The 18294-nt window shown below is 33.9% G+C and overlaps 1 protein-coding gene across 1 annotated transcript; it reads right to left on the minus strand.

Moving 5' to 3' along the window:
* Window positions 1-9221: 9221 nt before the first annotated feature.
* On the minus strand, window positions 9222-16531 carry LOC133200023 (uncharacterized). Its single transcript, XM_061335791.1, has 4 exons — window positions 15956-16531; window positions 14890-15835; window positions 12213-14760; window positions 9222-11946 (listed from the first exon to the last, which is right to left on the minus strand). The coding sequence occupies exons 1-4, from the start codon at window positions 16529-16531 to the stop codon at window positions 9222-9224; spliced, it is 6795 nt and encodes a 2264-aa protein (XP_061191775.1).
* Window positions 16532-18294: the final 1763 nt, after the last annotated feature.

Raw genomic sequence — 18294 nt, forward strand, 5'->3', positions numbered from 1 at the left:
AAAAAAAGAGTATTCGTTAAATTCATTGATTGCCCACAAGTATAATATTCCTAATATTTGAGTAAAAAATAAATACTGTAGGCCTAAAATGAGAAACCGAAAAAGAAAACCTGAAAAGAAATTGTCTCTTTCTACAAAGAACAACAACTGACTAAGTTCATTTTGATTTGCTATTCCTGGCTCTAAGCTAAGCATGGCATAACAAGGGTCTACTGGAAAGAAAGGGTAAATTATTCATATGGTAAAAAATTAACAAATCAAACTTTGTAAATAAATACCCAAGCATTTGGTTTTGTCTTTGATTTCGACAAAATGTTATTGATCTCCAAAAATTTTTGTTTATGTGCGCTGACCACAGTAAAATTTTAAATGTTGTAGAACTGTATATCCATATCTAGATTCAGTAAGAAATTTCTAGTCATTTGACAAGTTAATTTCACAGTTTCACAAAAGTTTGATTAACAATGTTATGGTTAATAAAATATTTATTCCAATTTAAGCTTATAATTATATTATTAAAGTGCAATTTGTCAAAGTAAAAAATGCCTGTAAAAAGAACAAGTGGCCATGGGCAACAATGCTCACCCGAGTCACTATGGCCTTGCTGTTCTACTTTTTTTTTACTACACATGATGATGTATATTCATTCATATGTAAAAATTTGATTGTCCATTGTGGCCCCACCCTACCCTGGGGGGGGGGGGAGGGGGGTCATGATTTAAACAAACCTGAATGTACACTAAGTAATGAAGCTTTCAGAGAATTTTCACTTTCTGGCCCACAGTAATGAAGCTTTCACAGAAATTTCATTTTCTGGTCCACTGATTCTTGAGAAGTGTTTTTAAAGATGCCATTAAATTTACAACAATTCTTAATTATTTCCCCTTGAAAGAGGGTGTAGCCCTTCATATGAACAAACTTGAATTTCCTTTACCCAAGGACACTCTGTGGCAAGTTTGGTTAATATTGGCAAAGTGGTTCTGGAGAAAAAGATGAAAATGTGAAAAGTTTATGTCGCCGCCTCCAACAACAACAGTGACAGACAACAGACAAATTTTGATCAGAAACCTCTCTTAAGCCTTTGGCTCAGGTGCGCTAAAATAAAAAATGGAGAAATAAAATTTATTGTTAATGACAGTTTTACTTATGTATTTTAAAACTCTTTCTCAAATACCATGGATATGTCTAAGTGCTCAAGTTCAGTGAGTTTATGAACTTTACCCGCTATTCTTGAAACCTCTATTATCTATTTCTCAAAGGGTTTTTTTTTTTCAGCCCCATCTATTGCCATAATAGGCTTATCTCCAGGGGGTCCTCATGACTAGCAATTACATACATGTAAGCAATAATGTTTTTGGATATTAATATATTGAAATAAATAAAACTGAATAATTAAATGACAAGATATGCATTCGACATTGGGTGACACAACTGGGGAAAATATTCTGGCATGTTACCCTCGAAGTAAGTGATTGTGAAATTTACTTGTCTGAACATAACTTTTACTTGTATGAAAATATTTCATAAAAGACCTACCGGTATTTAACAATTTGAAAAAATATTGTACATTACAATAGTCTATAATACATTCATTGAGTCTGTTTTTGAGATTTTTAGTGGACACATCTATTGCAAATTACTTAACTGTATCATCCTATCCTAAAGTAGATGTAAATCATGTTATATAATTACATGTATGAAAGAAAAATAGTAACAACAAGAAATAGCTGACTATATGACTTCAAATTTTTCTTTGCCTTCTTTTGCTTATCCTTTGTAGCCTAAATTGTCTTTTGCTAAAGCTCTCCTGCCAGATAATAAAAACCCAAATTTCCTTCAGTAAAAGTACACGTTTCAAAGTTACTGTAGTTCTAAGTAGTCAACTTCCTGGTACTTTATATATTAAAATTAAAATTGTGACAAATGCCTGAAAAACATCAGATATTTCAGACAAGTTTCATAGTAACATTGTTCCTGATCAAGTTTGACAACCAGGGCCATCATTATTACGAGCAAGATCATTCAACATTTAACTATTTACAAACCGCATGCATGGCATGTTTTCATTTTGAATCTCCGATGAAAAAATGACAACAAATTTTAATTCTTTAAGTTTTCATGCTCAGCTAAAAAAATTCTTCCTAGAAAAATATCCCTTGTCAAATCAGACAAGTGGTCAGTAATTATCAATTGTTCATGAAAAATTTTACTGGTACATATACTGGACAAGTGGATGAGCATACAATGTCGAGCCCAGGAACTATGCCCCATTTTTTGTTTATCTTTGCCTTAGCAACCAACAGCATTAAATCTCGAACCCGAGCTATTATAATATGTAGCATAAAAGCACACGAGGATGATCAAGAGGGTGTTACAACGGTTTCTGTTTTGTTGTATTTGTTTCTGGCATTTGTTATTAACTGTTTCTGATGTGATGTGAATTCTTCATGGTATATATAGTGAAACTATATTTGTGATAAAAACATGATAAAAAAAATTATTAAAAAATGTTTTTCAAAAATGTAAATGATACTAGTAGTATAAAAACTCATTTTTAAGCATTTTAGAGTAGAATATAAACATCGAACCTAATGGGTCCTAGAAAAAACTTTGTGATATCCTACGATTCAAGATACTGAAGTTAAAATATGTACTTGTAGCATAGCATAAATTTTCCATCTTTAACGCTCAGTTATACCTCGATAAATATTGCTAATGAGAGGAGGAGCGCAATTAATATTTCTATCTTCATGATAACACAAATCTAAATAAGTCAGTTATTTTTATAGCTAATTTAGCCTTCATTAAGTTCAACAAATTTCTTTAAATCTGTTCAGAATCAGACAAGTGAAAAATATTTATGCATTCAGACACAGGGTTTAACATTTATAAGGCATGTCTGATCGACACTGACTAGTAAAAGTTTGGTCCTGTCTAAAAATTGAGTGTACATCTGACATGTAAAATTAATATAACAAGTGTGCAGCATGTGTATTTTATTCATCTGCTCTCATGTACACAGAGGATTCGAAATACAGTCATGACTTTAATGATTTTAGGTTAAAATTAAAAACAAGTAATTGTAATTGGAAGTATTCTATCAATACTAATATGTCAAGTTTCATCCACCAGTATAATGCTACGACATTGACGAGAAAAAAACCATGCGTTTTCTACATGGGCATTTCTTCAATCAATTTGTTTATGTACCAGTATAAATTTATAAGAATCTTCTTGGGTTTTAATGTGATGGAGGAGGGTGCATTTAGTCATCAGGATGTTGTAACGCGGTCTTAAAACTCTTTAATAGCTCTGGGCCACAAACTACTTTTAAATTAGTTAAATAATCTAACTGCGTCTCCAGATGAGCCCTCACCACACCTCTCTTTAACCGGGTCTGAAAATTAATCATTTTAATGATTAGAAAATTCTATCTACAACTACTTCCTCTTCCAGATGACTCCAGTCTATTGCAGTGCAAACAAAAAATGAGTTTTATATTTTTTGGTTTTGGTGTTTGGTATCTCCACTGCTTTACTGTTGTTACAAGGATTACAGCAAGTTAAACTATGAATTAAATTGTTTATTTTATACATACATGTGTACCATGCATGTTCATGGCTTGTTGGTTGTCAAATGTGTGGATATGTCATGCGAGGAACAGACATAACTGCGCAAGGTAAAATACCATGAGTCGTGAAGCGCGGATCTGTGACATTCGGAATACAGAAGTATTTCTGCTGTTTGAGTAACCATACACCACTTTGTGTGCGGTGAGGCATGGATAAGTATGATTACTTCACATTGTGCTGAATAATTACCAATCAATTATCAAGTTTACCTGAACTGATCTTCTTTGTTAATCCATTCAAGAAGTAACTGTTTGGTCACAAATTAACTGAGCGTTGTATATAGCCCTAAAACTTTTATAACTTTAATTGCAATTGCGCAGAAAAAGGCACATTTTCAAAAGAATTTTTTCATGAACATAATGAATTGTTTTCAGATGAGCTAAAATTTGAAAATTATCACTGCACGAAAGTGCGATTTTCTGCACATCTTGAGAAAAAAGCTAATTAAAGAAATAAGTTTGATTTAGTAGCTAAATAAAGCTACTTCAGGTAGGTAAATAAAGCTTTGTAGGTAATTCAAGCTACGTAGCTAAAACTAGTGATTGTACCAGCTAAATGACTGTGTATCAGTGTATCGTCCAAGTGTAGAAAACTTTGAATTTGATAGATTTGAACTTAGGCGACTAACCGTATGTTTCTTACACATTTTTCTAATGCTTCCACAACAAAACACTCGCCGCAACCATTCTTATTAGTCATCCTAAGCTTCCTCAGTCCTCGGTCGGAGCCTGAAAGTGCCATTTTGGTTGGCTAAATAACCCGACCCACTATTGTTTCGTAAATTGCCAACCCGTTTTTTTTTAAATACAGAACATTTAATTCTAATAAATCAGATCTTATTTCCTCTGGTAATCCATCACATTTTTTTCAGACCAGCTGTACAGCATTTGAAGACAGAATAAAAAAAAGATAAATATTTATTTATAATTGCCATGTCGAACCTCGCATTAGTCGATGCTGAAGAAAGATGGTGATGAGGACGGAAATGCACAATTCATTTATTTTATTGATTAATCCTATTGCAAGTAATTGATGATAGTATCGTCATGATTTTTTCATAAATATGCAATACAGAATTTAAAAGTTTTGAAATTATTGGTAAATAAACATGATAAATGGCAATATTGATAATGTATTTTTTATCACCCATTACACATACTGAGTGTAGGACACTGTATTACAGTATATCTGGTAGAGTTTGAAATGACATTTGTTTAATCATAAAATATGCTCTTAAAGTGAAGAAATTACATGCGTCTAATTAAATAAACGAGAAAACTACATGCATGGGTCCCAACTTGCATTTCATTCTATGTTAGGGGTCTCTTAGCAATACCCAGAGACCTATATAGTAATATACTAACAAAATGTCACATAATTTATTCGATATATACACACCATCTTGAAAAATATTGTATCGTGTCATAGGAGATGTTCTATTGCACACCTTAAACATACACATAGCCCAATCAGCCTGTTGTATGTGTTAAATGTCTATGCATATTTATGTGTTATGTGATTTACATTTGTTGTGCAGTACTTATACATTGTTTAAAAGAATTTTTAATTATTTTAAAGATAAAGTCCTGGGTCCCTGTATTTATTTTGGGGCAAACAATAGTCACTAATTTAATTTAGGGTACGTGTACGTTAGAAATTAAATTTGTGTCTATGATTTAGTTGCTTTCAAATTGGCTTTTAGATCAGTCTCTACTCCAGTGGAGAGGATGATTCCTCTTGATTCTGAAGTCAAAAGGTCAAAGTTATGATTGCGGGGTATGGATATGGAATGAGAAAGAGAAGATAATGAACAGTGATCTATTTCATAAAAATTACAAACAATACAAATCTTTGAACACTGCATAAACACAGACCCCCTAAAATTCCAGAGGTGGGATCACGTGCAAAGGAGGATTAAGCATCCCCTGTTGACCGGCCACACCCACTGTGAGCCCTATATATTGATCAAGTAGATGGAATATTCGATAGTCAAATTTAGCATATAAACAAAGGCCTAAAAATTGGTATGAAGCAAGTCAGCCAAAATACGACCCAGTGATAGGTTATATTTGCTAACAGGTAAATCTTTGTACACCCTTGATTACACCTGGATAGCAAATCTTTATTTCCTATATAACCTAATAATTTCTCTGTAAACCCAATTCCACTAATATTTTAAACTATTGATTTACTACATGCTTCAATGCATCGTGACATCATGTTGTATGGTGTTTATTTGATATAGAAACTATTCATTGTGATGTCACATTATTTAACCCCACCCACCCCACCCCAGCTTTAGCTGGGTGTAAGGAAATTTACACCCCGCTTGCTAACCAATCAGATCTCGTGTTTTAAGATACATAGGAAATAATTAAGGACTTTTATTGAAGGTTATATAAAGATTTTTCAATCCAAAGAAACATGAATTATATCAATTGAGGCAATGAAATTATAATTATTTTACCAAACTTTTTCATTATTTCATAAATATCTCTAAAGCTTTTGAATATGGTCCATGTATACTGCCCTACTCATCTGCAAAAATGGGTACAAAACTGGTTGTTACAAAGAAACTTGGAAGTACTTGCACATGCATATGGACTACTAGTTAGATTACTTTTTCTGTTTAACACGACAAAATGCTATAATGGTTACAACCAAAAGATTTACTTGAAATGCTTCACTTATATAGTAGCATTTATTATCTTGATACATCAGCTTTGTATATTTATTAGTATGATTGCAAATAGATGAACAGGCAAGCACATATGCTAAAGTGTTCCTTCACTTTGATTTTTTAATTATTTTAATAGATACTACATGTACCTATTTTTGAAACATATTTTCTGATCTGTTCCTAGAACAAATCATAAAATTGATAAATGAATGAACTTCTTTTCTACAATTTCAGTACTGTCCAGTAAATGAAGCCAGGTTTCTCAAAGTTTCCATTTTGACATTTCTGATCAATTTAAATTTATTTAAATTATGTATATAATATCTTGTAGTTGAATACATAAAAAGAGTTGGTAAAATGTATATAATTTTTAACTATTTGTTAATTCATTTTATTTAAATTATATGTAGTAATTGATTAATGAGTGGTTGGTTGTTTAGAACTATAAAAGTTTGCATCAAAATGTGAAAACTTGTTGGTGATTCATATGAAATTCATCAAATGCTAAATAAGAAACATGCACAGTCAAACCTCATTATTTTAAAATAGATGGAACTGAAAAAAACTTAGAGATATAGGAGTATTCAAGATATCGAGGTTGATTTCTTAAAAAATAAGTGGTTCGGACTTCCAGTTAACTTTGACATATCCATGGTATTCAAGTTATCAGTGCTTGAGATACCAAAGTTCAACTGTATTTAAATTTTCAGTGACTGAACACTTTTGGAATGCATCTGATACACCTGCACAAACAAACGTTTCTAGAAAATAAACACTTATTTAAAATTGCAGTGCTTTCTCCTGAGAAATATTAGGATTCAAGGAGACTCATTTATAACTATGAATGACTAAAAGGGTCAATAGTTCAATGCTGTAGTTCTTATTCTAGCTTGACATTTGATTTGTTGTTGTTGTTGTTGTTTAACGTCCCTCTCGAGAATTTTTCACTCATATGGAAATGCTACCACTTGCCGGTGGAGAGTTGCAAATTTTGACTTGTACTCGGTACTGAGGGCCATTGAGCAGTGAGGGATCTTTTTCGTGCCAGCACCTACTGCGACACTGGACCTCGATATATATGGTCTCATCCGAAGGACCGGTCTCCATGTCCTACAGTGGGATTCGAACCCACGACGTAAGGATCAACTCCTTACTCCTCGACTCTAGAGCAAATGCTCTAACCACTGCGCCACACAGGTGATGCTTGACATTTGAAATTCAAAGTAAAAACATTAATGTTTTATACACAATTTATAATACTCTAATGCTTTATATATGGGCAAAATTTAACATGAAAAAGTATAATATTTTATCATCTATGGGACTATAGTCATATGTTGTTACCTACCATAAAGCCCTTTGGATTCCATGGGATTTGATCACATGACCAACCTGTATCTATAGTCCCATGGTAATTTTAAAGGGGATAAAATAAATGTGTCAGAAATACTTAAGCTTGTCCCTTAATAACCAGTCCTTTAGCTATAATATCTAAGTTTTCTTAGCTTTAAACCAAAAGAAATTTAAGTAAAAAATCCAGCTGTTTTACAAAAATTATACAGTCATGTATCTTTATAACCAAGTTGATTTGTAAAGGCAAAAAAATCAAAAATGTGCAGATAGTGAAAACAATTACAGGGTATGCGATATATGGTATAGGTCTAATTGGCGACTAATTAAGTTGCCATAGCACCTAAAAATTATGATTGGTGCCTAAAATTTTTCTAGAATTCGCCAAATTGGCGACCATTTTAAATTGGCTTGGTGATCATCAAATTACTGAACTATAAACATTTTCAATTTTTTTTTTAGAAAGAGCCGAAAAGAAGCAATGGACATGTCTCTAATATTGACTAATATCAGTTTTTAGATTGGTGCCTAAGAAAAATTTTACCTGGCGGCTAAAAATTTGCATTGGTGACTAAAATTTTTTTTTCATAAAAAGCCAGTTGGTGCCTAAATTTTAGAGATCACATAGAGGCCTGTGGTAGAGTCAACATATTTAGTGCATGTTTATCAATTTACCAGTCGCCACGTGGCATAGAGTATAGAGCTTTTGCTCCAGAGTTGATCCTTACTTCAAGGGTTTTAATCCCATTGTGGGACCTGAAAACCGGTCCTTTGGATGAAACCGTATAAAGCAGGTCCTTTGTTGCAGTAGGTGTTTGCACAAAATATCCCTTACTGCTAATATAAATGGCCATAAGTGCTGAGTTCAGGTCTAATTTTGCAGCCCTCCACAGGGAAGTGGTGGCTTCTTAACATGAGTAAAAAATTCTCGAAGGGACGTTAAATAATTAGTAAACTAGAAATATGTCCATAGGACATGAATGCCCCGCCTGATGTTACAAATGTAATGCAATATTTTAAAAAAAAAACCTAGGTATTTATTGGTACCTTGTCATGGCCCAATATTCTGTTCCATTCACAATGGAATTTTTTTCCATTTAGCAGAGAAGAATTTATGTATTAAATTGGTTTTTTTAAAGTAATAATGCATATTTAGGATATTTAGAATGAACATAGTGGGTGCTTGAGGGGAAATAATCTCCTTCAAGTAAAAAACTTACTAGCGATTTGTCAGAAAGAGAATTTTCATTCCCCTTATGAATGAATTAGATAAGAAATGATTTCATTATTTCTTTTCATGCATAACTTTAATATTTTTCAAAATATAAATTTAATACCTTTAGTACTCTTAGTATAGTTGTTTCCTTTGTTGTATGGAATGTAGTGTTGATTAACACTGAATATGAAGCAGCAACATGATATTTCAAGTTCATTTTGTCTGTGTGTAGGAAATTTGTAGATGATCTCTCAGAACATATCATTAGATAAGTCTTCACACAAATGAATTGGAAAGTTAATAATGACATTAAAATGATAAAAAGTTTGTAATTTGTATTTATTCATTTGTGACTAATGGTGACTATACTATGGTCAGAGTAATAAGATGGAGTAATAAGGATGTCCTCTAGCTGCATCAGTTCGTTGCAAAATGCCAAATCTAAAGTAGATCCATAAATTGTTGTTGGTTTTTTAACTTCTTGTTTAAATCCAAGTGAGAACAAGTCTTTTTGGAAGCTGTCTCGCATAGACGAATTTCTTCCTGTATCACTTTGAAAATCAATGTTAAAGTCACCAATAAGTAACACTGGTGTGTCATTTTTAGGCAGTTTTGCTAACAATTGGGACTTGAATTTTTGAAAGCTTTCTTTTGGAAATCTGTATATAAATATGTAATGGTACTGTCTTGATACGATGACATGAAGAAATGAGAATTCCTGGGTGTTACACAATTCTTTTCCTTCAATGTCCAAGTTTTCTTTATAGAACACAGCAATTCCATGACATCTGCTTGGATATGTAGAGGCTGGAAGTATAATAGAATGATAACCTGGAATCTGAAAGTCTGCGGAAGTACTAATGTGTGATTCAGTCAAGCATATTACATGAGATCTTTCCAGGGTAGGATCTGCCTTTATGTCTTCAAAATGTAAACGGGCAGATCTTGCATTCAGGTGTGAAACCATGAGAAGGTTTTTTTCAGTTACTGAAATCTGAAGATTTTCAACTTGTTTTTTTTGCCTCATCTCTTCCATATGCCTCAAAACTTGTTTACTACTGCGAATTTTGTTGGCATCAAAATTAAGAATATATAGTCCATTTAAGGAGCGAGCCCTGCTTAGAGCTACATATGCTTGACCATCACGAAATTGATCCTGGAAAGAGACTACAACTGTTTCCAAAGTTTGCCCTTGTACTTTATGAACGGTACAGCTCCAAGAAAGGCGCAGTGGAAATTGGGATCTTGTTACTTTTAAATTCTTTTTGCTGCAAGACAGTGAGAACTGTACCTCAATTGGAAGAATTGGAGTTGCCAAAGGATTAAATTCAGACAAATCAAATTTTGATGCCATACGTGTTTCTCTTCCTATTGAAGTATTGTCAAATTTAACCATGATTGCAAGAGGTGAGGAATTTTGTTTGTAAATGAAACCAATAACTGTCCCTTGTGCACCATTTGCTAATCCATCCTGTACAAAAACATTGCGAATGAGCATGACCCTTGCACCAATGGCTAAGGTAATGATTTTTGGTAGTCCTCCAGTAAATTTTGAATCAGTTGGAATGGATTTTCCTTTCAATGAATCTGGCATTCGGTCTACCGCTGTGATAGATTTTAGAGTAGAGTTGAGTTTGTTTAGCATAATTTTGTTATGCTCATCTACTCTTCTATTTAAAGCAAATACATGAAGAGCTTCATGTGGATAGTTTTCACTGTTTTCATCTATACATCTTGTACATAAAACAGAAATATCCTCTACTGTATGAGTTGACTCACGTACACGGTTAAGTAAAGATGCAAAATCAGAATCTTCTTTTTGTCGCATGATTTCATGCAATTCAAAAATTGAGAACTGGTCCCATAGCTGTAATGTCAGAGATGCTAAAATGTCAGATGGAGGTTGAAACACAAAACTTTGACCAACAGGAGGTAGTTGGTAGAGGTCTCCAAATGCTAAAATAGAAATGCCTCCAAATTCATATTCACTTCGAAAGAGTTCATCTAGTCGTCTGTGTACTTGAAGGAGTAAATTACTTCCAACCATGGATATTTCATCCACAATCAAAATGCATAGTGAAGATAATTTTTGACGTAAAGAATTTCTTTTGTCATCAGACAGTTTCATATAGCTATTTTTGCTTTGACCAAGCTGAAGTTGTAAAGCTGAATGTAGGGTCAAACCATTTATATTAAAAGCTGCTGTACCAGTTGGAGCTAAAAGCAAACAATGTGGAAGAGTAGGATCTTCACCTTCTTTTGGTAGAGTTCTTTTAATCATCTGACTGATGGCTTGAATTACATGAGATTTGCCTGTTCCAGCTCCTCCTGACACAAAAATATGAAATGGTTTTTGCTTCACACCTTGTCTAAAAGATGTACACCAATCTAAGATTTTGTTGAAGAGAAGTCGCTGTTCTATATTCAAACTGCATATGAAGTTTCTGTATTCCTCATCTGTCCATATTTCTTGCAATGTATCCAAAGATGACTGGCAATGAGGCAAACTATCTTCAGATAGTGGTAAAACATTATTGTGAATGTTGACATCAGAGGGTTCCAAATGAGAAAATGCTGGATCATCATGCAGACCTTCATCTTTTTGCTCTGCTAGATCTTTTTCCATCTCTGGATTGAGCAAATCCCATGCATCACTTCTCGAACCATTTTCAGCTACTTCTATTAATGCTGCATCTACTAACTCAGAATATTGTTGTAGATTTCTTTTGGTCTCTTTAATCTGATCTATGTGATGGTTATAGCTGTCCATGTATGAATCAAATCTGCCGAGCAGCTCTTCTTCTTTCCTCCATGGTATAAAGAGAAATAATTCTCCATGATAGAAAGATTCTGGTTCCTTGGTTAAGCTGAATTGATGGTATCTTAAAAGGGCTTGTTTTTTTCGTTTCTTTACTTTGAAACTGCCATTAGCAAGACGAATGATGAATTCATTTGGTGCTTCCAACACAAAATTCTCTGGACATCTGTCCTCAAGTAACAACTGCTCTTCTTGAAGCAAATCAGGCTGCATATCATCTTTGCTATCTTTGAATGTTGATAGGTCATACCTGAGAATATAACAATACATGTAAAAATTATATTGAATATATGAAGATTTCTTTTTTCACAAAGGAATTGTAGATTTTCTTTGGAATTAAAGTATGTAATTTTTTATATTTGCTTTACACTAGTTAATCTTTACAGCTATTTTGTATACATTCGTTGACATTACTAAAGAATACAAAATATTATAATGTTTTATAAAAATTTCAACACACAATATTTATCTATTTATAATACATGTATATTAATAATAACAATAAAGTTCAATTACCATGCTTGAAAGTTTGCTAAGCACCAAGATGTCAATTGTACAGGGTGTGCAGAATATTTCTCTTCTATGCTGGCTGTAAATATATTCTCACTGTCATCATCCAGTCCTTGTAGAACACTGATTGGCTTCAGGAGGTGGACCCTCTGATGCGGCAAACCTGTTGGGATCCAAACAGCTGTGAAATCAGACTTGTACAATGGCAAACCAAGTATCCTGTACACTGATTCCTGCGCACTGACAGATCTGGCATTTGTAAAAGTCTTTGCACATGCTTTCATTTGCTGTTTTAGTCCTAATTGTGAAGCTTCCTTGCTAGCAGCTTCCAGTAATGTTCCCATCTCTCTTTCATCTTTTGTGATATATGCCACTATATACTGAATGCAAGCATAAGGGTTGGAAACAAACTGTATGTCCATATTAGCCTGCCAGGTCTTTAACAAAGTTGGGTTATAATTATTTATATAGACGTCGGATGGATTTCTTAAAGTGTAGATGGTAGTATCTGTAACAGATTCTTTTAATGCAATGTGATATTGCCGAGAATTTGTCCCACACATAAAGAATATGTCCTCAAGAGATACGCAGTGTAAATCATCTGTTTGGATTACAAAGTTTTTCACATTGGCTAAAATTTCTTTCGAGTTCTTCAAAATATTTGCTTGGTCTTGGGAATTTTCTTCTTGGGGTGTAGGTTTGCAGATCATAGTTGTCTCACAAACTGGCTTTGGGAAGTTAAAACGACATTGCCTTCCCGTCTTTTTACAAGCAGCAGAGTGTGTATGCTTCTGTAACTGAGTTACAAGTCTGTAAAGTTGAGGGTCTTCATACTCTGGTGGAATGGTGCTTTTAATGTATTTCTCTACAAAAGCATTCACATCTTCTTCTTTACTCTTTTCAGGATGAGGTGCATCTTTGATCCACAAAACTCCATGAGCATGAGGGGATCCTCTTTGCTGAAATTCTATCCTATAGAAAAAGTGAAGAACATCTCCTAATGGTTGACAATCTGCTAAAATGGCATCTTTCAATAAACAATCTAATCTGTATTGAAAATGTCTAGCAGCAGTAAGTGGATTTGAACGAAGCCATGAGCATTTCTGATCCCAAGACATTGAATCAATATCAATGCCCGATAGATTAAGTCCACGCTGTGATGCAATGGCCTGTATTGTGTCATGCCATCTGAGATCGGCTGCAGAGAGAGTAAAAAACCATGTAAATATTCCAAACTGTTTTACAGCAGCTAATAGCTTGTACTGCACTTTCTGCCAATATGGTGGAGAGCCCCTGACTGGTTGCAGAAATCTGTATCCATGATCCTTTAGCAAATGCCTGTGCAAAATAGTAGGGTTCTTTACCATTTCTGCTGTAATGTTATCTCCGGTGGAAGTTGCACTGAAGGATTTCCTGAGAGCAATGCTCATACTGTCTGTAATTTGTTTAGTTTCAACTATTGTTTGAGCCACAAAAATATATTCAATATCTGCTGCAAATGTTTGTTTTTCATTCAGTAGTCTGGCTTGAAAATATTTTTTGGGTGTTAATTTGATTTTTCTGTTATGTTTCCAACCAAATTTTCCAGTTGGTAAAAGATTTGGAAAAGCTAATTCTTCAAAAAGATCATCCATAAGAATAGATAATGGCATTTTGCCTTCTCCTGGAGCAATGTTCAGTATTTTATCTACATCAATGGATGCATCAGAAGGTTGTATGCAACTCTCAAATTTTACACCTCTAAGTTGTGATACTGGATCATCATCATAAATGTCTTCATGTGCCTCTTCTGAATTTTCTTTGACAGCACTTTCTTCCGGAAGACATTCACTCCTGTTAAGAATATTGTTGTCTTGATCATTAGTGGTGAGTTCTGTCCAAAGCTCCTTATCATTTTCAGAGCACTTTGTTTCCCAGTTCTCATAGATAGTAATGTCTTTGTAGAGCTCATTGTTTTCTCTCAACCAATTCAATGCATCTTTGATGTAGTTTGGTCTAATGTACTCAAATTTTTCATGTGTTTTGTACACAATTTTCCTCTTTAATCGCAAGGGGATAACACCAGCTTCATTTGGTAATCTTGGCAATTTATTGACAACATTTTCTTCATTCACAGGGACATTTACAACCGCACCTTTTATGCCACTCTGCTTCCCCTTTGGTAATGCTAGCATTTTCATGAATGGGTAACGACGAGAAATTAATCTTCTTTCTAGAGATGTTAATTTTGCTAGTTCTTCAGGTATGTCAGAAACTTCCATATCATTATAAAGAGCCTGTGGGGGAATTTGGTTTTTTTTAACATATCTAGCACAAGTCTGACAAATCCATTGAAATCCCAAGGCAGATATTCTTCCTGTTATGCAACTGTTTACAACTTCTTCTGAGGAATTTTTGAAAGATTCTGTTCCAACATGTGTTACACTTCTTCTATAAAGCAGTCTTCTACAACATGTGCAAACATACTCTGGGTACTGATGGATGTCTTTTGAAAATCTTTGTATTACTTGATCTTCATTCTGTAATGTTCTAAAATCTTGTTTTCTTCTGCTTTCTATTAGATTTGTTTGGCATTTTTCTACAGATGTTCTATTACTTCTTTTTTCTTTTTTCTTTACTGATTCAATTTCATAAAATGTTTTAATTTCTTCATCTGTAAGACTTTGTAATTTTTCTTTCTTACGTTTTCTCTCAGAAGCACAAATTTTTGTCTTCTGCTCTTCAGATAAATTGGAACGCTTGTCTTCCTTTTTCTGTCGGTCTCTTTCATTGAATCCTGTTTTTTGTTCTTCTGTTAGACTTTGTAATTTTTCCTTCTTACGTTTTCTCTCAGAAGCACAAATTTTTGATTTCTGCTCTTCAGATAAATTGGAACGCTTGTCTTCCTTTTTCTTTCGGTCTCTTTCATTGAATCCTGTTTTTTGTTCCTCTGTTAGACTTTGTAATTTTTCTTTCTTACGTTTTCTCTCAGAAGCACAAATTTTTGATTTCTGCTCTTCAGATAAATTGGAACGCTTGTCTTCCTTTTTCTGTCGGTCTCTTTCATTGAATACTGTTTTTTGTTCCTCTGTTAGACTTCGTAATTTTTCTTTCTTATGTTTTCTCTCAGAAGCACATATTTTTGATTTCTGCTCTTCAGATAAATTGGAACGCTTGTCTTTCTTTTTCTGTCGGTCTCTCTTATTGAATTCTTTTTTTTGCTCTTCTGTAACACTTTTTAGCATTTCATTCTTACGTTTTCTCTCAGAAGCACAAATTTTTGATTTCTGCTCTTCAGATAACTTGGAGCGCTTCTCCCTCTTTCTTAATCTATCCTTCTCATTTATTTTTCTTTTTTGCTCATCATCAATACTTAAACGTTGCTGTTTCTTCTTTATTTTATTTGCTTCTTTACAGACTATAGTCTCATTTTCATGAAGCTTTCTTTTTCTGTCTCTGTCGATCATGCGGAGTGCTTCTTTTTTTTCTGCTGAAAGCCTTTCTCTGTACTTTTGCTGCCTCTGTTTCACTTTCAATTTTTTAATTTCTTGTGCGGTTCTGTTTTGTTGTCGTCTCTTTGTTTCAGCATAGTATTGTTGAACAAGATCATTGACTGACAGCAGCTTTCCCTTTTGTTCAACAACAGTGTTCTGAATTTGAAAAAAATACTTATTTAGTTATACAACATATATCATAGATATGCATGATTGTTTATTTATTTATAGTATAAAAATGCCAGTAACTGTATAGTTTTAGAAGACTGAATTTACCTCTGTTACTTGTACTGTGTTGGTGACCACATCATAATGGTTACCATTAGTGTGCTTTAGATATATTGCAAATTCCTCTGTTTGTAATAATGGATCTACTAGTTTTCCACTGTATTTCTGCCACCCATGGTCAGAGCTGTAAATGAAGATGTCTGTCTTAAGTAAATGTGCAGCGGTTATTATTTCAACTTCTGTAGCCCAGAAAGTACATTCATTGATCCGCGTTCGTCTAATGTAGTTGGCAACACTCTCTATCATTGGTAAAACTGACGTTAACTTATCATCCATCTCCCTCATGTGATTTATTACTCTCTCTCGTACAACTGAATGAAACTGCTGACTGCCACTGACAGTATAGGAGATGCACCTAAAGAAGCAGTTACCATCTCCAACTACTTTTTGAATAGTACTTGGTATACCAAGTCGGACATGCATGTTGGTTGTTGTAGGCAAAGATCCTACAAAATGTCCCATAGATAATAAAGAACTTATCCTGCTTTGCCAATCCTTATTAACAGGATGAAAGTAAAATATTTCAGTTGTCTCAGATTCAATAATGCAATCTCTTCCCGACATCTCAGATTTTGAAGAATAGAAATTATGAGTTGGCATCTTAACGCATACATGAGTCTTTAAACGCTGTTTTGATGAGAAAATTTTGTTACAATCTGAGCATTTATTGCATGTATGCTGCTCTAATCCACGTTTAGTCTTATACTGTTTCCCACAATCATAACATGAATAAGCATTCCTACTGTACATTCTTTCTCAAAGGACAACTGGAACCACCTGTTCAAACATTTAACAAATTTATTATAAACCTAAATAATGTAATAAATAAAGCAATTAACAGTAAACTCAAAAGACATGATTTCTTTAAAATGAATCCAAACTACTGCAAAAGCCTCATCTAGTCAGTCTGGTATATTGTAGTAATGTAAGAGACAGATCAGTTTTCTAAATCAGATTCAAAATGCATAACTGTAAAAAAAAAAAAAAAAAGGATTTAGTTGCTAAGTTGTAGTGCTATATTTTCTTTTTCATTTCTTGTTTTATTCATTACTTTTTAACCTTTTCTTTGTTGAGAGGAAGAGACAGGGTGTTTCAAGAATTTTCATTATATGGGCCACATCGCTCACCTGAGCACATTTGGTAGGCAAAAGTACAAATCAGTTCAGTATTGAAAAGATTACCGGGGGGGGTGGGTGGGGGGTTGGGGGGGTTTCATGTCAATATAACAAATGGCTTTGTTGTACTTGAGAAGAATTTTAAACAATTTTCCCATATATTCCTTTGTAAAAATTTGATCCCCCATTGTGGCTCCTCCCTATCCCAGGGGTCATGATTTGAACAAACTTGAATCTACACTACCTGAGGATGCTTCCATATAAATATGACTCATCAGGGCTTTGCTGTTCTTGAGAAGAAGATTTTTAAAGGTTTTTCCTATGTATTTCTTTGTAAAACTTTGATCCTCTATTGTGGCCCCTCCCTACACCCCAGGGGTCATGATTTGAACAAAATTGAATCTACACTACCTGATGATAATTCCATATAAATATGACTCATCAGGGCTTTGCTGTTCTTGAGAAGAAGATTTTTAAAGTTTTTTTCTATATATTTCTATGTAAAACTTTGATCCTCTATTGTGGCCCCGCCCTACCCCCGGGGGTCATGATTTAAACAAACTTGAATCTACACTACCTGAGGATGCTTCCATATAAATATGACTCATCAGGGCTTTGCTGTTCTTGAGAAGAAGATTTTTAAATGTTTTTCCTATATATTTCTATGTAACGTTTAATCCTCTATTGTGGCCCCGCCCTACCCCCGGGGGTCATGATTTGAACAAACTTGAATCTACTCTACCTGAGGATGCTTTCATATAAATATGACTAATCATGGCTTTGCTGTTCTTGAGAAGAAGATTTTTAAAGATTTTTTCTATATATTTCTATGTAAAACTTTGATCCTCTATTGTGGCCCCGCTCTACCCCCCAGGGTCATGATTTGAACAAACTTGAATCTACACTACCTGAGGATGCTTCCATATAAATATGACTCATCAGGGCTTTGCTGTTCTTGAGAGGAAGATTTTTAAAGATTTTTCCTATATATTTCTATGTAAAACTTTGATCCTCTATTGTGGCCCCGCTCTACCCCCGGGGGTCATGATTTAAACAAACTTGAATCTACACTACCTGAGGATGCTTCCACATGAGTTTTTTCTTTCCTGGCCCTGTGGTTCTTGAGAAGAAGATTTTTAAAAGATGCTATTAATTTTTCACTAATTCTTTATTATCTCCCCTTTAAAGAGGGCGTGGCCCTTTTTTGAACAA

Source organism: Saccostrea echinata, unplaced genomic scaffold, assembly GCF_033153115.1.
Source record: "Saccostrea echinata isolate AGI-Se365-2 ecotype Australia unplaced genomic scaffold, CSIRO_AGI_Sech_v1 ptg000036l, whole genome shotgun sequence".
In the NCBI taxonomy this organism is placed as follows: Eukaryota; Metazoa; Mollusca; class Bivalvia; order Ostreida; family Ostreidae; genus Saccostrea; species Saccostrea echinata.